We start from the raw sequence: 22,131 nt of genomic DNA on the forward strand, positions 1-22,131 counted from the left end.
TTTCACACCAACTTCTGCAGAGGCAGCAGCCAAAGCTGTCTCCACCACAAGGCAGTAACCGCGTCATTTCAAAGTATATTTCTATCAAAATTGTAATGCTTTTTTCTTTTAAACACACTCACCAGTTTCGTCTTTTTATTTTTTTCCTTCTCCAAATCCCAGCCTGTGTATTGTCATATGTCCATGATGGTTTGCAGAAAGAAAACTAACACAAAGGCAAATGTTTGGATGATTTATTACTATTTTTTTTGCCAATGGTGAAAATACCAAAATAACATCAACCACAGTGGCACAAGAAGTGAAGGAGAATTAAGGTGAGGTTCTGACTGAACCTCACACCTCGCAAACTGCAAGTTTGACTAAACTGCAGTATCTCCAAAACCTCAAAACATAATGTAACGTACAGCAAAACAAAGGCAGATCAGAGGATAATGTAAAAAAGAAAACAGTCCTCTGGAGGGACTATCAATGTTTGCATTCAGACGCAAAACATTAAACAAGTGCAAAAATGATGCCCACGCAATTATAAGATTGTAAGCCTCGGGGAGATTTCACGCTAAATCAATCATACTCCAGGTATGCTGAAGAGTCTCTGTACTAAACTGCCCCAATTCAACAGGATTACAAATTCATGTAAATAAAAAACACTTAAAATCTGTAGCAGTAAAGTGACTTAACGATCACATGCACTGCCAGACTACGATGTGACTTCAAAGTGATCAAATACTTATTAAAGTTAGATCTTTGAAATGTTATTTTATAGATTAAATATACCTGCATGTTCAAAAAGTTTCCGCCCTAAAATCTGCTCATAACAACTGCATATAACAACAATTGTGAGCAGAAGTAAACTTGGTAAACCTCAGTTTTATAAGACAGCGAGTCTGAAGAGACGCTGCTTTACAAACAAAAAAAACACATCCTGCAACCTGCACTGTCAGCACCAGAGCCCCTTTCAGAGAAGTTTAACTTTCCTGGGCCTGAATGCTCAGAAACTCAGTCATTGTTTCCTCAAAGTGGAGTCCTTTCCCACTGTCCTCAATGAACACAGCACGACGACAGCTGCCCTCATTCTGTATTCACTCAGTCACTATCCTACCTCCCTCAGTGAGGCTTCAGTAAGACTCTCCGCTCACCCACATGGTTGTCCCATAAGTCTGTGGAATGGATAACCTCAACAAAAAGAAAGAAGTGCGTCAATAACTTTTCTCAGAGTAAACAGTGTTTTTATTAGATCAATAAATCTGACGAATAAGTCGTTTAATTATCAGATATATTGTTTCTCCAATCTGTCTTAAGGCCTCGAGTCCGTCTGGCACATACAGATTGTCAAAGAGCCAACAAGCCTGATGAGGTGAGGTGGAGCCACCTACAAGTGTAAAAAAAAAAAACGCATTATACTGCAAGTGACAGCGTTTAAACCGCAGAGTCGGCCTCAGCAGGCTCCTGTACGGAGGGAACCATGGGAATTGGACGTCTTTTTCTCCTCACAGCCGGATCTGGCCGGCCTTTTCCCTGTGCTGCCGCAGCAGGGACAGAGGGAGGGACGGGGACGGGGCGTCTCTTTTTGACAGAGGAGATGCTGCCGGACCGTTCGTGGAGGATGCCCCGAGCCATGCCCTCCATTGCATCGACGGGCATGCGCATGGCGTCAGCCATCTCCACCTTAGTTACAGAGACGAAGCCCGGGTCTTTGGCCAGGGAGACTAGACCGCCCTTTACAAGAGCCTGAAGAAACACAACATGGAGGATTCTTGTTTACATACAGTAACAGTTTTGTATATTATATTTTGTATTCTATTATTTGTAATTCAGTAATCTTAAAGATCCCATATTGTATAAATTGTGATTTCTGTTTAATTTTTGGATTATGAAGCAGGTCTAGGTGAAACACATCCACAGAAAAATGCACATAGCCCTCATTCAGCAACCAGCAGTTACATACAAAATCAATGCAAAGACGCGAATGTCCACGAATTTGCGCTGGGCGACGCAAATTTGTGTCCACGCAAGTTGAAAATATTGAACTTGAGCGGCCTTCCATGCGCGAGTAACACGAGGCAAAAATATATTATGTTACATAAAACTACAAAAAATATTGTCTTAGGAATATCAAGACTGCAAAAAAAAAAAAAAAAACAACGCCGGAAAAGTGTAAAATATGGGACCTTTAAAACCACTAGTCTTGCAGTATTAAGTTATGTTGTTATTATGCAGCACTTTCAAATATCACAAAATTATCCATTCTTGAAACACTGTTAAAAAGTGGTAACACTCAACAACCCCAAACTCCTTTTAAGTTAAGAGGAACTGTTCGAGTCATGACGACGCTAAAGAGAAAAGAGACTATTGATGAGGTCATGTAAATAATACAAAATTTGTGATTTGTGAAGGTTGTTTTTTTTTTTTACAACAAAAACTAGCTCAGTGCGATCTGCTTGGTTTTCCAGTTGATGAGCAGTCTTTAAATAAGAGATGCTCTTGCAATAAAAAAAAATAACAACCTTAACTTGTGTCTATGAGGGAGTAAGGTCATTATCAATATCACTATCAATGACAGATCTGACAGCTGATCAAAACACGCCCTACAGACAAAGGTGGTGATTAATTAGAGTGAAATAAAAAGAGTTGTCACTTCCACACTCACCTCCTGGACGAGCTGGTCAGCTGCTGTTGAGGAGACCTGACTCTGACTGTCACCATAGCTCGGGTCATGGGGCACCTGGGTTTAAAAGAAATATATTCATGCATTGCCAATATGATCTCATCATCATGTACACTGGACGAGTCAGCCTTCAATCAAATATTACCCGAGTTTTGTCTGTTCCCACTGAGAAGCTCCAGGACCGTCTGCTCTCTAAAAAAAAAAAGGAAAAATGAATAAAAACAATTATGAAGTACAGGTAAGTCCCTCTTTTTTGAAGTCTTGAATGTTTCAATCATTTGCCAGATTTCATCCAGGCAGTATCTGTCTGTTTCATTTTAAGTGCTGTATGCAGGACTTTAAGGGGGCAGTGTGTAGGATTTAGTGGCATCTAGTGGTGAGACTATAACCAACTGAACTCTTCACCCTCCCCTTCCAGGTATGCAAGAGAATCTTTGGTGAAACATGAAAGTCCCTCTAGAGCAACTGGTTGGTTTGTCCTTTCTGGACTTGTGTAGAAACATGGCAGTCCAAAATAGCACGCACCTGCTCCCTATGTAGATATAAGGGGCTCATTCTGAGGCAACAAAAACACAACAATTCTTAGTTTCAGGGGATTATACTCTCATGGAAACATATTTATAAATATTTTATTTCATTTCTGCCAATAGATCCCCATAAATCCTGCACACTGCATTTAAACATTTAAAATGGAGGAGTGCTCACACTGACAAGTGCAATTTAAAAAATAATTTTCAAAGTGTCTTGAGGCCTGTGAAGACCTCGTTTATATGAACCCGGTTCCTGTGCCATACCTGGCTCTGCATCCTCACTGCGATTGTAAAACTCTTCTGGACTGCCCTCCCTTTCAAATGAAAATCTGAAAGACAACAAGACATATACCTGATGCATGGCCACCCTGTGCACATGTCATCAAAGCAGTTTAGTGTGCGTGTTGGTCCTCACTCTGCAAAGGCGTTGTTGTTAGTGTTGCTCTTTGGGGCGGTTGTGGGGAAAAATTCTATATTAGGGTCCAAGCCGGAGGAGTTTGGTGGAGACTCGGGCTGGCTCTCGGAGAACTGGAGCGGCCGCTGGCTGGTCACCTGTGAGGACTGAGCGTTGGTGGGTTCAGCGGAGAATGAGTCGACCCGGTTACCAAACAGACCGTGGGAACGCTGGAAATACCAAGCAAGACAAGCACACGTGCAGGTTTAATCCAATGTCCCATATCATAACAAAGAAGTCGCTATATTTCATATCATGTAAAAGCAGGTTCAGGACAACACGTGTGTATGTGTCCGCATTTATGGCCACGATGATGCAGAGCTTGAGAACAAGTGCCCTGTACTTTGTAGGAGACAGCGTTTCATACCTGGTAAATTCCCTCTTCCCCAGCCTCCTCCATGGCTCTGTCCATTTCTTCCTCATTATGCAGTTCTCCTGAAATGGCCCTGTGCATCTGTGGGGCAGCTTCTTCCTCTATGTTCCTCAGACCAGCCTAGAAAAACGGGAAGGACAAATGAAGACAGAGGTTAAAATTGTTGCATTGTGTTCACAGGGATACGAAAAACACAGTGAAGTTGAGTACTGGTGTAAAAAAAAACAACCAAAAAACAGGTGAGCTATAAGAAGCGTTACACTGTAAGCTGGTCGTGTGAAGTGCATGAAAATCTTGGTGATTCAATATCACCAATTTATTTAATAGACAGCTCACCTGGATCTCTGGGCCTGAGGCACTCTTCTTAGTAGGCCTATAGCCGTAGTACTCCTCCTGACACTTCAAGAAGTTGCGGAAATGTTCTTGGAGCAGGAAGGTGGCGTAGAATTTCCCAACTGTCACCTCATCATCTAAGACACGGCGTAGCCAGTGTTAGGAATACTAGATTCTTTTTAAAGGTGAAATGTAACTTTATGTCTGTAGACTCACCTCCAATAGGGGGGATGACCTGGTCTAACAGTTTCATACTGGTGCGTTTCCAGATTGACTTTATGATGGCTCTCAGCTCCTCGTTGGCCTGCTCAAAGTTACCTATTAAGACCATTTCAAGAAAGTTTAACTGAATTGCAATAAGTACATCAAGTTGAAAGATATGCATATATAAATCAAATAAATGAAAGTTAACAAGTCGTTTTGAAGGAAATGTGTATATTTTATACAATATATGCCATCATGGTATAAAACCGGTTCTGATGCACTCTACCTTCTGTTTTGATTTTGAGTGCAGTTCTGACCAGAGCGAACAGGGTGGCGTTGAAGGTGACGGTGCCATCACTGTTGAGAGGCATGTTCATACCAACCAGGCGCTAGAGATGAGAGGAAAAGACTAATTTAACACAATCACAAAACATTCTTTTTGTTTCCATGTAGGATTTTTGAACTAATGTCCATCTACAGTGTTTACAGTTGAATTATTTCGCCGTTTAAAGTCCCCCTTCACTCAAAAATATGTTCTGCTTTTTGTTCCAGAAGGGTAGGGAAGGGGGGCAAAGTTCTTCTGCACTCATTCAAAATGTGATTATAAGAGCATGATTTGTGACATCACAAATAGTTTGGAAACCAATCTTGATCCAATTCAACTTACACAAGTACAATGTGGAAATTTGAAACAAACACTGAGAATGGACTTCACAGTGAGGCAGGAAACATCTTGTCTCCAGCAGTTAAACTTTACAGATGAAATCTGTTTGCATATTCATTTTTTTAGTTTTTGGTCCAAAAACAAAGTCGAGTATTTATATACCTTTAAAAAACACATTTGCTGGTTGCTGTTTTTTTTTTTTTTTTTAACATATGAGCTCCTACTAATTATGTTACTAATGAATTAAATACTGCAAGCACCACACGGTCTTTGCTTAATGGCTGTATGTACCTGGCATGCAGCCCGATGAGGACAGAACTTGCCGAAGCCCAATGGAGGCTGGATACTTCGAAGCAGTGTCACCACATCCAGATGTTTGATTCTCCCCCTGTTAGATCACAGAAACATTTTATATTCTACTTGAATGACACCCACTAAAATCTGACCTTAACCCAAAGGTTTAAATGGAAGTAAATAACTTAAGAATTGAGATTTCTTATGTGGATCTCATCATGGTGTTTATACTCACGTGGCTTCAGGGTCATATTCAGCCCAGATCTTCTTAAACTCATCCAGATGGTGCGGACCGAGAAGAGACCAATCGCGGGTCAGGTAGTCAAAGTTGTCCATGATGACGGCTACAAACAGATTGAGGATCTGGAGTAGGAAGGAAATAAAGATGCTTATTTACACTAAAGGTTTCTGTTTTTACATTTCTTTCCTCATATGAAAAATAATTGTTCAAATATTCATGTAGCTAATAAAAAAATGACTGCTGAATTTCTGGTTGGCTCTCACCAGGAAGGCACAGAGACAGTAGAAGCTGAGGAAGTAGAAGACAGCAAAGTTGGACCCGCAAGTGTACTCTTCTCCTGGCAGGAAGTCAGACTTGGGGTCACACTTCTTCCCATACATTGAAGCCATCATGACCTCCTGCCAAGCCTCTCCAGTAGCACATCTGGATACATTAACAGACACCAGACGGTGAGATCTTGGCCCAGATTTTGAACTTGCAAAAAGTCCCTTTTGAAGTTGCTTATTACTCACCGGAATAACATCAGAACAGCCTGAGGGAATGTCTGGAAGTTGTTGTTGCGGTTGATTTGGGTGCCGTCCACTAAGGCTACCTTTCCGAAGATCTGCAGTTTGTTACAATCCAAATAAAATTCAGAGTCAGTCAGCAATACAAGAACTTGTCTTGACGACATTTACCAGAAACATAATGACAAGCTTCAGAAGCTTACAATGTTTTCCTTTACAAAATGAATACTGAAGATTGTACCTGCATCCCAATGACAGCGTAGATAAAGAAGAGCATTATGATGAGCAGAGCTACATGAGGGAGAGCCTGTAGACAGAAAACATTGACGTTATTGAAAAGTGACCACTGGGAAGCACAGCGGAAAATGGTAATTAAAATAATGATGATGATGATGACCTGGAAAGACTTGATGAAGGTCCACAGCAGGTTACGGATGCCTTCAGAACGGTTCAGCAGTTTGACCAAACGCATAACACGGAAGAGTCGGAAGAACGTGATGGAAACTGAGGCATTTTCAGAGGCCTGTGGACAAAAAGACAGCGTTCGATGAAAAAGACAAAGAAGTAAAACATAAAAACATAGCTATGTCCAAATGTAAGGAAGTTTCAGCTTACCGCAATGGCTTGCATAGGATTTGTGTCCTGCACAAGGTAGATGAAGAATTATTGTAGTTGCATGAGTCGTATTTTATGTAATAATATAATTAATAGTGAGCAAAATAGGGTTAATAGTAGTATGACTTTCCACTTTTGATGAGTTACAAAGCTTCCAGGCCTTTACTGCGAAAGAGTTGCAACTTGTAACTCATGCGAAATCGACAAACTTCACACACGTTGCTCTAAAAATATTAAGTTTTCAGTCAGTCAAGCTGTCACTGATACTTGCTTGTAAATATATATACACAGTGTGGAGATGTAGCCCTGTTTACACAATCAGAATGAGCCATACTGTAAGACAATACAGCAAACTCCCTGAGGTCTGTAAGATGAGACGAACAGTAGAAATGTTTCACCAGCAGGTTGAGTGACACACGATTCGTTACAGTAGTTCTACAGTTTAGCAGAGAACATAGTGGAGTGCTCACACAGCAAGGCGCATGCAGCAGGGCAGTGCAGATCAGATATTTACAGCACAGCCATGGAGACAGTACAGTCCTCCACTGGAGGCCAGGGCAGTCTGTGGAGGATAGACAGGTGAGGAGTGAGGTGCATGGAGTACAGAGGGATTGATGGGGACAAGAAAAAAAAAAAAGGGGGCTGATGTGAAATATGGTTGTGGATGGAAAAACTGTTCAAAGCTCGTGTTTAAGGGGGAAAAATGAGGACAACGCGGTGCAACAATGGCAGGAAAAAACTGTGACTGGCCAGAGAAAACACGGAGTCCGTGTACATAGAATTACACTGAACTGATATTGTGTTCTTTTTAAGTGCCCACACAACACATATAAGACATCAAATCACTGAAAATGGAGTAATTAATAATTGTGGGAATAATAATTGTTTTTGACGTTTTGGTGATGGAAATGCACTGAAGAAGGTGGAATGTGGAAGAGGTGAGGTGGAAATGGACAACATCAGTACTGACCATGTCCTGTGAGCTATTGTTTTCCTGGCACCAATCAACTGTTGGGCCACAATTAAAACCTTCTGGGTCAGATTACTGAATAAATACACAAACTGAATCAAATATTTAACTGGGAGGGTCTTGTTTAGACAAAATAGGGGACTTTCATATGACGCACTTGCAATGACAAGCTTTAGGATTGATCATCATATGTACTCACATCCACTTCACTCAGGATGACATCAACAACGCTACCTATGACGATGATGAAGTCAAAAACGTTCCAGGGGTCGCCAAAGTAGCCCTGCATGAAGAGGGAAAGCATGCTGACACATTAAGAAATGAGAGCGGGTGGGTAACCACCAGAACAACAAGCATGAGAGCCTTTACCCTCGCTTTGAAGGCCATGAGCTTGAGAATCATCTCCACAGTGAAGAGCACAGTGAAGATCAAGTTCAGAGTGTCCGATAGCTTGGTGACGTGGTCCGACTGGTTACAGTGCTGTTAAAAGCATATGAACATGTTAGAGCTCCTGATTTGACAACATTTATTTGCAAAATGTAGTTTTTGTGAAGATGACTTTATATAATAACAATAATAATAATTGATTTCAAATTAAGTATCTTGTAAGAGGGATGATGGACAAACCTAGACAAATAATTTCACAGTTGTAATAAACTGATAAACCTTTAGTAATAAATAATATCAGGCCCATATTTCAACTTTTAAAAATAGTGTCCTCTGCTATGATAATTACACAAAAAACAGCCACCCAATTTACAATTTATTGCTTTCTGGAAATTAATATGCACCATAAAGTTTTGTAAATTAATTGAGAAAAAAATATGTAGGGGTTTAGGTGCTGCTAATTTTCTCCCAAAATAAAAATTCTTGGATTTGTTGCGTCCCATATTTTAAAAATCATTTAAAATGTTCCAGTGCATTAATTAAAGGTTGCAATAAACACCAGACCCACGAGATTTAGGTACAGAAATGACTGAAATCAGCATTTAAGGATACTAATTAATGACACTGAATACTGAAGTATGATGTCAGTGCTTTTAGCTTGCAACATGACCCTAATTTACATACCTGCATCCCCAGACACAAGGTGTTGAGCATAATTAGGAAGAACATGAGGTACTCAAAGTAGCAGGAGGTTACGATGTACCAGACCCTGTACTGGTAGGGGTTTTTGGGGATATAGCACCTCAGAGGACGAGCCTTCAGAGCGTACTGCACACACTGACGCTGAAGGGAGGCAGAAAAGACAGGAGGTGTGTTAAAAGAAAAACAATCCTACTTCAAAGTAACATGTTTTATATTTTACTGAGACTGATTGGACTCTCGCTGTCCTGAGCTACATCTCAGTGTACCTGGTTCTTGTCCAGCTCGCAGTCCTTGTACTCCTGCTCGCCCTGCTCCTGGAAGGTGACTATGACAAAGCCCACAAAGATGTTCATCATGAAGAAGGCAATGAGGATGATGTAGATGATGAAGAAGATGGACACATCGACACGGTTGTTGAAGACTGGACCCATATCTTCTTCGTCTGAATCTATGGCTCTGTATAAGAGTCTGGGAAAAAAATACAGTCATGTTGAGAGAAGGCAGGACATTGGCAGGACAAAAATAAAAGATCACAGATACAGTAAAGTTATTTTATACGGGCTCCCATCAGGCAAGGGAATTACTTCCAAATCAATATCTACCTAATACGATAAACTGACTTCTAACTCGATCAAACAGATAGAATCAAAACGGTCTTATCAAAGATGCAATGTAACAAATCAAAACTTACTTTGGCCAGCCCTCAAATGTAGAAACAGTGAAAAGAGCCAGCATCCCTCTGAGCACATTGTCGAAGTTGAAGTCGCTGTTGAGCCATTCTCTTTTAGCTAAGACTGTGTCTTGTAGGGAATTGTCCATGTGCTTCCAGAAGAATCCCCTGAGAGCAGACACAGTGAGTGGTTGCTCTGAAACAGCATTACGGTTTCGATAAAAGAAATCAATGATGTGTGAGCAGTATTTGTCTTACTGGCATTCCTCCCCTGTCACTTTGGAGGAGTCCGTGCAGCTGTAGAATTTACCCTGGAAGGATTAGTGACACATTAAATACACAAGCAGTGAGACCTCCGTACTTACTGAAGATTAGTTTGGAAATGTGACCTTTACAGTATCGTACCACATGTAATGCAATATTTAAAAAAAACGTACCTTAAAGAGTTGAACTCCTATGCAGGCAAACATGAAGTTCAGCAGCATGGTGACCAGGACGATGTTGCCAATTGTTTTGATGGCCACAAACACGCACTGGACCACATGCTGTCAATTAAGATGAACAGTCACAATAATTAGGAAAGGTGCAGGTTTGTGGAGATGGTGGCAATCTCTAATTACTTTACTTAAGTTCTGTATTCAGAGTAATACAAATTTGAGGTACTTCAGTATTTCTATTTTCTGCGGCAATATTATACTTTAAATTGCACCACATTTATCTAACAGCTATGATTAACACTTACTTTTCAGCTGAAGATTTTACATAAAAAGAAAATTCAAATAAAAAATAAAATATTATAAAGAAATTAAGCAAGTGGACACCAATTTTTTTGTGCTTTTCGCTGAAAGTCCTTTTGGGGCCTTTAGTCACGTTTCAGATGTCTATGTATTGTCTTGTAAGCAGTTCTGCCACATAGTCGTTTCCTCTCTAAACTTTTCAGATGGTTTCACTCCTATAATATTTTCAGTTGAAAACTATTTTGCAAAATAAAAAAGTAAACATTAGAGAGAAGGATATTTTTTCTTCTTTCCCCCTTTCATTCATCTTCCATCTTGTGACCCCTAAGATTTATCCTGTGGCCCTTTGAGAGGGGCTGACCCTTATGTTTGGAACAACTAGACGAAACCACCTGACTGCATCTCCAGTAGCTAAACATGCAACACCTTAAAAAGCTACATTAGTCAAATGAGACAAATAAATGCATCAGTATTAACAATCTAATGATGATTAGTAGCAATATATCATTCACATGCACTGCAGAATAAGAACTTTTAATATTTCAAGTAAATGGTATGTACTTGTATAGCGCTTTATCACCTTTCGGTCTCAAAGCGCTTTAACATGGTTTTTCCCATTCACACACTAATGAGACAGATCACCATGCAGGGTACTGCCTTCAGGAGCACATTCGCACACCGATGGCACACCATCGGGAGCAACTTAGGGTTCAGTGTCTTGCTCAAGGACAATTGGGCATGTGGACAGGAGGAGCTGGGGATTGAGCCACCAACCTTCCGATTAGTGTGCAACCCACTCTACCGACTGAGCCACAGCCTCCCAAGTACATGTTGCTAATGATACTCTTGTACTTTGACTTAATTATGTTTTTGGTCAGGGCCTTTTTACTTGTGATGCACTATTTTCTCCTTGTTGCATTGGTCCTTCTGAAACATCTAACTAATACTTCCATTTGTAAACACAGACATCTCCCATGAGGACAGATTTATGCATGTGTTGTACCTTTAAGCCTTTGGCTCTGTTGATGGCTCTGAGAGGCCTCAGCACCCTCAGCACCCTGAGAATCTTCACCACAGAGATGGCACTGGATCTGCACACAGCACATTACAGAAAACAGTCTTGATATGCAAAATCTAAAATCCTCAACATTGTAATTTAGGAGAAAAAAAATACCAATTTTGATATTTAGTATGTAACTTGGTGATCCTAAAATATAAACTCACTCCATTCCCATAGACAGAAGAGAGACTCCGACCACAATCAGATCCAGGATGTTGAAAGAGTTACGACAGAAAGATCCTTCGTGCATGAATGCTCCATACACTGTCATCTGTCAGTGACACATAGTACAAGTATGCTTCTCAAATATGAGCATTTGGTGCTTTTTTACATCAAATCTATTAAACTGAATATCTCTATAACACAACTGATGACATCCCCCTGGAGTCTCAGAAGTTGTGTTGGCCTTTTTACTTTTAATGTCCAAACAATTAGCAGATTATTTGATAAAAATCATTGTAGATTAAATCACAATCACAAGAACTGCTAGCTGCAGCCCTAATGTTGAAAATGTCATGAATGTATTTCTATCAGTATTGACATTCAGATCATTGAATTTAGAGTTGGCAATTCGGCAGGGCAATAACTGGTGTCACTGTGTGTTAGGTTGGTGATTTATTCATCACACAAGTGAATATGTGATCTCAGTTCATTGATTTCCCAAAGAACCTGCAAAACCCTGCCTCATCACAATGCGGCAAAACCTTAGGAACTTTTCTCTGACCTGTAATATTCATAATGCTGTTCTCTGCCAGGGATACTATTGAATGGAATAAGAGGCAGTTGTTTTTTGGCATAAGAATGTCAAATTTGAAAACACAATATATATATATATATATATATATATATATATGTATATATAAAAAATACAGTATAAAAATACAAAAATCATTGGCTTCAGAGAAAAACATTAATGTTACCTGGTATCTCACCCTCAAAGGACCAAATCAGTCAAACCCAAATAAAGCAGTACATGAAATATACGACACACTACTCGCAGTTGAATCTACCTTGAGTACAATCTCAATGGTGAACACAGTTGTGAACACAATGTCAGCATAGGCCAAGATCTGAAAGAAAGGCACAGACAAACTGTTATCAAATTTGCCTTCATTAAACAGTTATTGTCTGACGTGTTGGTCTGGACATGGTTGTTACCTTATTTCTGTAGGACTTAGGATCGATGGGATCCTCAGCTGCCAGCGAGATCGAGGAGAGCAGGATGAACAGGAGGATTAAGTTGGTGAAGGACGAAGCATTGATGATCTTGTAGCAAAGCTTACGGAACCTGGATGAAAAAAATTAACAGACAGCTGTAGGAACACACAGCCACAGATATTTATGTGCATTATTTGCTGTAGTATTGTGTATTTTCAGCATGGTGCAGGATGAATGTCAGTTACTTGTTCTGAGGGCCAAAAATAAAAAATGAGCTGGCTTCAGGCAACGGCACCGCTTCTTCTTTCAGCTGCAGGTCGGCCATTGGCCGAGGCCGAGGGCTGATGGGGATTTCAGGCTCTACCTCCTCGTCATCACCTATAATGCAGAATGGACTCTATAGTACAATGACATATTTACTTTCTGGGGGTATTCATATAAAAACCTGAAGCAAAGACCCAAGAGAACTCTCCCAATGCTGAATAATGCAGTTCGCTTTATATGGTAGTCACCAGAGTGGGGTGAAAATAACTTTTGACTCTGCTATAAACACAACTCGGGGGATCGGCTGAATCTAATAGTGATGAAGGGTTACTATACTTACACTGTAACATAGCCAAGACAGCAGCACTGGTAAACAGCTGGTGTAATGAATACGAGCTCCTGCAGATAGTGACCTCCTTCTGCTACAATTACATCGCTGAGAAATGTGGGAGGTTTGACATGCAGGAAAAATAGAGGTTTAGACATAATTTGTTTTACCTGGGAAGTCTGCAGGTGGGAATGGATCTTTCACTTCATTGACATTGGACTCAAATTCATCAATTTTCAGCTAGAAAAAAAAAGGAAATATATGTGTATTATAGATACTTATTCTCCAAGTGAATAAATCCTTCAGAGTAAACATGTGATATGAAACCAGAAACAACACTAACCTTGGCTGTGGTAGGCATGCCCTCTATCTTGGCTCTCTGCTCTGCCAGTTTCTTAGCTATCCTCTCCCTCTCCTCATCAGTCTTGTCAGGCATTTTTGACCTGGAGTGTAAGAAGGAAAAGGAGCAGAATATAAGTTAGCTATGCATACACAGAGCAGATCCTGCCACCTGGGTTTAAGTTTTAGAATTTTTTTTGTCACCTGAGTAGCTTCCTCCTAATCTTCTCTTCTGCCTTCTCTTTCTGAGCTGAAGTCAGACTCTCAGCCTCTGCCAGGTTGTCAACGGCGATGGCCAAGAAGACATTGAGGAGGATATCTGGTGGCACTGAGCTCAGGAAAACCAGAACCTTGCTTGTTAACATTAACGCCAAAAATACAGGTTTTAACTCCAGGATGACATTGTGAGTGTTTGTGAAGGATACAGTTTCCACAGACAAAGAGGACAATGAAGTAGATGGCAACCAGGATGCCTGGGATGACGGGCCCTCCGTAGGCCATAATGCCATTGTACATGATGGAGGTCCAATCCTCTCCTGTGAGGATCTGAGAGACAGATAAGCATTGAGAAGCAGCAGAATGATTTATCATTGACATGTATGAATAGATGGTGTTTGAGCTGAAATGAAAACTGACTTTAAACAAAATCAAAGCAGTCCCTGACCTGGCATTCATTGAATTCCCCAATACTTTTTTCTTTTTCCCCAAAAAACTTTTTTCCAAGAAAATAATCCCCTAAAAACTTAAAGTGGTTTATATGTACCTCGAGACCTTCGCCATTATTCACTACGTGCAGGTCTATGAATATGCAAATAGTCTCTATCTCCACAGCTCCATATATAAATCCCCACCCCATAAATTGAGACTGTTAACGAGGGTGAAAACGCAGAGCATCTAACCTCACCTGAAACACACTGATCAGGGCCTGAGGGAAGTTGTCAAAGTTACTGCGTCTGGGTCTGTGGTCGGCAAAGTTGAATTTCCCTCCAAACACCTGCATGCCCAGGAGTGAGAAGATGACGATGAAGAGGAAGAGGAGGAGGAGCAGGGAGGCGATGGAGCGCACAGAGTTGAGGAGAGAGGCCACGAGATTACTTAGAGAGGTCCAGTATCTGAACAACAGGAGAGAGGAGTTAAATGGAAACAAATTACAATATAACTGTTTAAAATGAGGCAACATGACGATTTGAGGAAACCCAACTCACTTTGTGACTTTGAGGATCCTCAGCAGCCGGATACACCTGAGTACAGAGAAACCCAGGGGAGCTACAGCCCCTGCAGACAACATGATCATCTCCAGGATACCGCAGAGCACCACGAAGAAGTCAAAACGGTTAAATATGGACATGAAATACGCTCTGGGTCCTAGAGCATACATCTTCACAAACATCTCTGTGACAAACAGCACCAGCAGTACACGACTGGCCACATCTGTGGGAATGACAGAGGAGAGGGACAAATTAACAAAACTCGGGGGGATTGGAATACATATTAAAAAAAATCCTTAGTAAAATATGTACATTATTCACCAACCTTGCAGGGAAGTCAGTGAATTGGACTGGTGGTGGTGCTCTGTGGCTATAGTCAGAGTATTGAGGAAGACGAGGAACATCACCAACCAATAAAAGCTCTTGGTTTTCACATACACCAGGCACTTCATCCTGAAGAAACGGTTCCAGCGTCGGGCCAGCCGGCTAAACACATAAAAAACTCAAAGCTTACCGATCCAAGCTGCTGTAGATATTACATGCCAGCATTTATAAGTTTACAGAAAAGGAGACTCACTAGTAGTAGATGATTTTACTCTTTCCTTCCATTTCATACAGGCTGTCTGTGTCAGAATCTCCACTCGTCAAAGGCAGGAGACCTGAAAACATAATAACAGCTGTAAGTTGACAGTGTCTCTGCATGTGTTTAGTGCCGAGATGGTTTATAGCGCTGACCTTTGCCTTCTCTGTCAGCATCCAGGACTTCAGCGTGAGTGATCCACTCCATGTAGCCGTGAAGGTCCTCATCCAGCTGCTGGCGCTCTCGCAACTTCTGGAACTCTCCACGAGACCTGGCCTTCTCTCGCTCTTTGGTAAACTCTCTGTGTGGATCGACAAAAAAAATGTGTGATTTATTTGTTTGTTTATGTGAAGAATAACAATAAAGAGTATTGAGGATGATAGCTGTCTTACCCACTGAGCACGCCCAGAACCAGATTGAGCACAAAGAAGGAGCCCAGCAGAATGAGAGGAACAAAGTAGAGGCACGGCCATTCATTTCCTATGGCATCGTTAACCTGCAAAATAACTCGAGATTGTCAGCTAAAAGCAATGATATTTGTCAGGTTTACACTATTAAAGCTTTGCCCAATCAACATCTAAAATGTAGACTGATGTAGAGATGTTGGTGTGCAAGCAGCTACTGACCCAGTAGAGCACTTTGGTCCATCCCTCCATGGTAATACACTGGTAGACGGTAAGCATGGCAAAGCCAATGTTATCAAAGTGAGTGATACCATTGTTGGGACCTTCCCAGCCAGGCCGACACTCAGAGCCGTTGATGGTGCAGCGGCGTCCGTTACCAGCCTGAGCGCATGGAGCAGGCAGCTCACCCTCTGCTGTGGCATAGATGTCTGTAAAGAGATACATTTATGTAACCCAAAATATAAAGCCAAGTGCAACTATTTCTGAATGTGTCTTTTCATACACACTTGTGCCAGTGTAATAGCAGGTCTTATGCATTTTGCACTTAAAGAGCTCCAGTCCCATAATGGCATAGATAGTGACGAGTAAGAAGACCAGCAGGGCGATGTGCAGCAGAGGCAGCATGGCTTTGAGGATGGAGTTCATTACCACCTGAAGGCCTGAGAGGCAACAGTAAAACCAAACAATTACAATAATACAAGACCACAATACGTAATACACAGCACATCAGCAGTATACCACAGAAACAGGGTCTCTACAGTATTTGTGGATTGAGACTCTTACTGGGGACTCCAGAAACGAGGCGCAGGGGCCGCAGTACTCTGAAGGCTCTCAGTGCCTTCATGTCAAACCCCCCGCCCTTCTCCATGGGCACACCTGCTATCTTATTTATGGTATCCAAAGCAAAGGTGAAGAGACTGTAGGAAAAGATAATACAACCATAAGTGCATACAAAACAGCTGCCTTGATACAAAATAAGCAATACAAAATTGGCCTTCAGCATAACTACTGTACATTCCCCTTTTGAAATTGACTTTCTCAACTATTAAGACTGAAGTGTCAAAGGGAAGCTGTGTCCTTTGGCAATAGAGACATCCACCTGCAGCTTAGAGCTCGTCTTACCCCATGAAGACGATGACAAAGTCCAGTATGTTCCAACAGTTCCGTAAATAGGCTCCTTCGTGGAACACGAGGCCGTACGCTACTATCTTCAAGAAGCACTCTAACGTGAAGATGACCAGGAAGATATACTCCAGACTCTCCTGCAGGAAGACAAACAAAACGAGGAAATTACATCGTATAAAGGTCACACCTCTCACATTCAATTCTCTAATCAGATATTGAAAGATCATACTAAATTCCAATTTTGGCAATTAAAGAACAATTTAACACCAGGTGGAAAAGCATTGTTTTGCTGCTCTCTGTATTTGAGCAGCCAGCAGTGATGTCGTGAGTCCTGAATTACATCTGTACATATCTACAGCAAGGTGACAAGTAAAACCACCAGAAGTCAATGAAGACAAGATGTTTAGGAGGCGTTAGGTTACTCTCAGAGGCATTTGCTAGAGGGAATAGCATAATATGTTGTAGATTAACTCATTAGTTTTAATAGCTTGTTAGCTAATTTTGATGGAAATTAAACATAACCTCAGGAGGTTGGAATAGATGGATGACCCATGACTCAGTGATTAATGAAACAATCTGAGCCACTGACGTTACAAGTAAGAGATGTGTCTGTGAAACACAAAGCAAACTGTTTGCAGAAAACTGAAAGGCTTTGCTCACAGATGGTAAACACATAAAACATCTAGGTGGCAAATTGTCTCTGTCTCTTTGCTTTTATCATCAGTCTCGACAGACACAGAACTGAGACATGGTTTTCCTCAGACGGTTTTTATCTGAATAAAAATATTGTAGCACAAGGGGCTGTAAATGACAACAGTGAAGTGGAGCTCTGCTAATTCGGTCCCACAGGCACTGTCAGAATTGGAGAGTTCATTTGAGGTACACCATAAATTATATACGATATGCTGTTTCTTGCCCATTGATTCCTTTAAACAAATCAGATCAATAATCTTTAGCTGAACCGCACAGCAGCAGTCAACAAGTCCCTACTCAATTAGAGGCTGCAAGGCCATCCTCACTTCCACTAACAAGAAAACATACATTTATAGACTGAAGGCAAACAAGGGTAGTTGCACTTTTAGGTTTTAGTCCATCAACGTTAGAATCCTTTTTCTATTTGCATATAAGTGCAGTCACACGAGACAACTTTTGACGACTCTCCCGTGTCCACCTGCGTCAGTGGCGTGACGCCATGTAGGCCGACCTACTTCTAACAGCACCGGGGGGTGGGGGAGCATCTCTTCTTTCATTTTTCACCTCTCAGGAATGGCAGAGTTATAAGTAAGAAGGATTTGTGAGGAGGCTGGTAAATAGGCCAAAGCAAATATATTAAAGAGATAAGGTCACATTTGGGTACATAAACTGAAGGTGTATCAACAACATTGACAGAAGCTTTAACCTCGTGATGTGTGGGATTTATTGACTGAATGTAGAATAGTAAGTGATAGCTGGCGATGGGTGTTTCATATTGACATTTGTGCTGAAAGTGAAGCCTCTCAGAGACAGCAATCCAAACCAAACACAAATGTCAATATAGCATCTAACATATCATCACTGCAAAAGATAAAACATATATCTTTTGCTCACAATACCTACATGCCTCGATCATCCCCCGAGTTATGTAGTCGCTGACCTGTAATAAACTTCTGACAGCCTCCCCACAGTGCAAACACACACCTGCGATGTTGAAATGTAATATTTCTTTGGACACACATCAACAGCAGCCAGGGGTGGAACATCTGCCAGCAGCTTGTTCACTCTACTTTAAAATGACTGTGAATCACCCACAGTAAGGAGTCATGAAACCCGTCACTACTCACATTTTCTGTCAGAATACATATCAAATGTTTCCATAAATGCCTGCTTAGCCCCCCAGAAGCCATACATCTTCTGCATTATCCAGTAAATTAATCAATCAGATGAAAATTCTGCACACATCATATCCCGCACATTGGCAGTTTATTCTCATGTTTTGCACTTTTGTCTTCTTTACAAGCCAGTTTATGATCAGAAAAGGATACACTTTGAAAGATAATAAAACAAATTTGATGGCACGTTGTTCTGAAGACACAGATGGGACTCCAGATAAAGAACTGAGTTGGGTCTGGACATATTCAAATGAAGCTTGGCACTCAGACCAATGAGCAGCTGAAACCCTTAGCCATAAATTATGACTTTGATTATGCTTCAAAGATGCAGCTGTGTTCAGCAAATTAAAATGACTAATAAAATTGACTGAACACAGTGAAACAGTCATCTGCTGGTCATGGTAATATGCTGGACCTTCTTTTCTAGCATTTTATGATAAATAAATCTCATCCTCATCCACCAGACTGAGGTTTCTCATGCAGTAATGTGTCAACTATCAAAGAAAGTGCTTGTGTTCAGACTCATACTTACCAAATTTGTGTTGGTGTTATTACCGTCTTCCTCAGGCATAGGTAAGAACACAGCCAAAGCAATACAGTTCGCAAAGATGGTCAATAAGATGATGATCTCGAAGGTTCTGGATGGGGAAGCTCAGGATCATAACAACACATGAAGAGCCCCAGAATGAATATCATCAAGTAGACGATAAATAATTAAAAGCAAAGAATGACTCACACAGATAGAGAAACTGACTCCCTTATCTGTGTGAGTCATTCTTTGCTTTTTGTGATGTGTGAGTGTAAGAAAACAACCCAAACAGTTCTGCAGCCCTGTTAACATTGATCAGCACCTTAAAATACGGCCTGAAACATCATCCCTATAGTGGCCCATAGGGTCGCCAGCAGAGCTGTCGCAGCTAATGTAATCTTGTCTGCTGTACTGCTTCATTCTTGTCCATAGGGGGCTCACCGGCAGAATTCCCCTGCCAGGTCAGCATCATGTCTCTCTGTGATGCAGAGGGACAGCTGCACAGCCCAAGAATATGACCAAACCATTTAAACACAGGCTACTCATCATGAAATAAGTGCTTGGTTATCCTATTAGTTATATATTTACTCTGAAGTCGGTGCTTATGGATAGATTTTATTGGCATAGTTTAAGAACTTAAGGAGTTTAAGTAAATTTCTGTATTTTTGCTCTAACCAGCACCCACGCCCTGTGTTACAGAATCACATACCAATGTGATTAAACTGCCACTGTAAACAATTTATGACGTGGCCCAACATATGCAAACAAATTATGAGAAATATGATTCACACCATTATAATGTATTAAAAATGCTGTCAATGTTAATGTCCAAGTCCATATATCGGATTTCAAATGCTGAAAAGATGAGGCTGTTGTCACTGGATAGATATGATCAACTCCTTCTACTTTGGATGGAAAATATGTATAATCCAGACATGGTCAGGCTGAAAGCAGGAAACCCCCCTATACGGGCCACAACTTCCCTCAACAGCCTGTGTTGTGTTCATGCAGCCCCACAGACCCCCTTGCATGTCAGAGCGACTATTTCCACATGAAAAGATCAAAACATGTGTGAGTCAGGACACTAAAGAGGAAATGTTATGTTTCCATCTATCAGATGTGACCAGATTAGCTTCAATTCACTGCAGGTGAAAATCCGAGGGCTACAACCCCGACTTTGACACACACCGGGAACATAACAAAAGTCTTAACACTTCAGGGATCGCCTTAACACTGATTTAAAGGGAGACTTGGCTTCAGCATGGTTACCACAGGTGAACAACATGGCTGATAATTTACAGACATGCAGATACATGATTTTTGTATATCCCAGCTGTCAGTGTTCTTAACCAGAGCTCTACATGCTGTAAAACCTCTATAATACTCTTGAGTTTCTTACGTTCTATATATTCAAAGGATATATCCTTCAGCCAATGTCTGCTTATTACAAACACAAACATCTGAACAATGTGTATAGTGTGTGTGTGTGTGTGTATATAGTGTGTGCATGTGTGTGTGTGTGTGCGCGTGATATAAAGGATACTTCCACTCCACAATGTTGATGCAGGCTTTGCGGAAGGGGTTTTTGAGGTTGAAGAGGAAGAGGGATCTTGCGGGTCGTGGGTTGCCCCCCGTTGCCTGGAGCTTCTTCAGCTTCTCCCTCTGCTTCCTCTTCAGCTCCTCTTCATTCATGATGACCGGCTTGGCCGCCTCTGCGTTGGTCGCCATCTTGATGCCTCCACCTGGGACGAGCTCCCAATCCCAGAGAAAAGTGGCCTCTCACTGTAAAATCCCAAATTCAAGTCCTCTGTGGTCCAGACTGGCCGATCCTACGTGGGCTCCCTGGCCAACCTCTTCTCCTTTTCCTCGGACTCTGTCTCCCTCACGCAGAGCCACAGGCCTCTCCTCCTGGCCAAGGACCTCTGACAGAAAAAGCCCACCTCGGCAGGGAAAATATCAGGAGCCCATAGAGGCTGGAGGAGCAGTTGGCCTTGCTGTAGTTTAAATTTAGATTGTGAACCAGCGACAGGCCATGCTTGGGGATGGTTAAGAGGGTGGAGGGGGTGGAAGAAGGGAGTGGAAGGGATCAAAGGGGGCTGGGGCAGGACAGCAGTGGCAGACCAGAGCACAAAAAGGGGGAAAGACACAGTTTGAGGGGGGCCCTACCAATAGAACATATTGACACCAGTCTGAACCTGCCCTCCCTTTGAAAACAGACTGCTGGACACTAAAGCTGAAATCTAAACTGACAACCAAAACAACAGAGTGAGCAAGGAAAGAAGGAAAGGAAAAAGGCCTCCACTGTGGCATTGTGCAGGTGGAAATAGTTTTTCCTGGGGGCAAGAAATGATCACTTTAACAGTATGTTTACATGTAGGTCTTTTTCCATGCAAGTCCCTCACGCAAAGATTTTAGAGCTGAGTGATAAGTTTAATAACCCTTTTAATCCAACTATTTAGCAGTTTTAAGTAGTATATAGGCATTAAATTAAGGGTTTATGATACACTATAATGTAGTTGTGAGCAGATATACAAGTTTACTAATGTATTTCTGAACAAATAGCCCCTGTGAGAATTCATAAGTCGAGGCTGGTGTATAAACATATATTAAAGGACAACATAGTGACATACTGTTGTAATATTATAATGTCTTCATGGGTGAAGTTATAATTGCTGACAAACATTAATGGCCACTATATAATGTCCTTATGTTTAAGTACAACTACAATATAGTATGTTATGAACCATGTATTAAATATTTTGTGCTTATAAATGATATATAGGGGTGTTAAAGTGGGGTTTAATGATGTAGGTTATAAACAAGAAAATGCAAGCACAAAACTTAATCAAACTGATCTTCAGTGATACAAACTGTTACAAAAACAACAACACCTTTTTGTACTCCTAAATATTTAAATAATTTT

General features: G+C 41.2%; 1 protein-coding gene across 1 annotated transcript; it reads right to left on the reverse strand.

The window, feature by feature from the left end:
* Positions 1 to 219: 219 nt before the first annotated feature.
* LOC138193434 (dihydropyridine-sensitive L-type skeletal muscle calcium channel subunit alpha-1-like) lies at positions 220 to 21,203 on the reverse strand. Its single transcript, XM_069141464.1, has 45 exons — positions 20,752 to 21,203; positions 19,212 to 19,317; positions 16,809 to 16,948; positions 16,470 to 16,603; positions 16,193 to 16,345; positions 15,909 to 16,114; positions 15,675 to 15,778; positions 15,438 to 15,583; positions 15,280 to 15,361; positions 15,028 to 15,188; positions 14,700 to 14,925; positions 14,399 to 14,606; positions 13,920 to 14,040; positions 13,699 to 13,813; positions 13,499 to 13,598; positions 13,326 to 13,395; positions 12,809 to 12,941; positions 12,564 to 12,693; positions 12,416 to 12,475; positions 11,570 to 11,676; positions 11,349 to 11,436; positions 10,046 to 10,153; positions 9,867 to 9,919; positions 9,630 to 9,776; positions 9,205 to 9,406; positions 8,921 to 9,079; positions 8,219 to 8,329; positions 8,049 to 8,132; positions 7,394 to 7,441; positions 6,880 to 6,906; positions 6,662 to 6,787; positions 6,506 to 6,571; positions 6,271 to 6,362; positions 6,022 to 6,181; positions 5,753 to 5,880; positions 5,515 to 5,611; positions 4,846 to 4,948; positions 4,572 to 4,673; positions 4,359 to 4,492; positions 4,017 to 4,142; positions 3,611 to 3,819; positions 3,460 to 3,524; positions 2,811 to 2,857; positions 2,648 to 2,722; positions 220 to 1,728 (listed from the first exon to the last, which is right to left on the reverse strand). Exons 1-45 carry the CDS (start codon positions 20,934 to 20,936, stop codon positions 1,417 to 1,419), a joined length of 5,556 nt encoding a protein of 1,851 aa, XP_068997565.1. The 5' UTR covers positions 20,937 to 21,203; the 3' UTR covers positions 220 to 1,416.
* Positions 21,204 to 22,131: the final 928 nt, after the last annotated feature.

The sequence above is a fragment of the Embiotoca jacksoni genome, unplaced genomic scaffold (assembly GCF_022577435.1).
Source record: "Embiotoca jacksoni isolate LCO1_2020_lvr unplaced genomic scaffold, fEmbJac1.0.p SCAF_9, whole genome shotgun sequence".
Taxonomy (NCBI): Eukaryota; Metazoa; Chordata; class Actinopteri; family Embiotocidae; genus Embiotoca; species Embiotoca jacksoni.

Coding starts and splice junctions, on each gene's coding strand:
- LOC138193434 (XM_069141464.1), bottom strand. CDS start 20,936: ATGGCGACCAACGCAGAGGCGGCCAAGCCGGTCATCATGAATGAAGAG. Junction 15,779..15,908: donor GGACCAAAGTGCTCTACTGG/GTCAGTAGCTGC, acceptor GTTATTTTGCAG/GTTAACGATGCCATAGGAAA. Junction 12,694..12,808: donor ATTTTTGGCCCTCAGAACAA/GTAACTGACATT, acceptor TTTTTCATCCAG/GTTCCGTAAGCTTTGCTACA.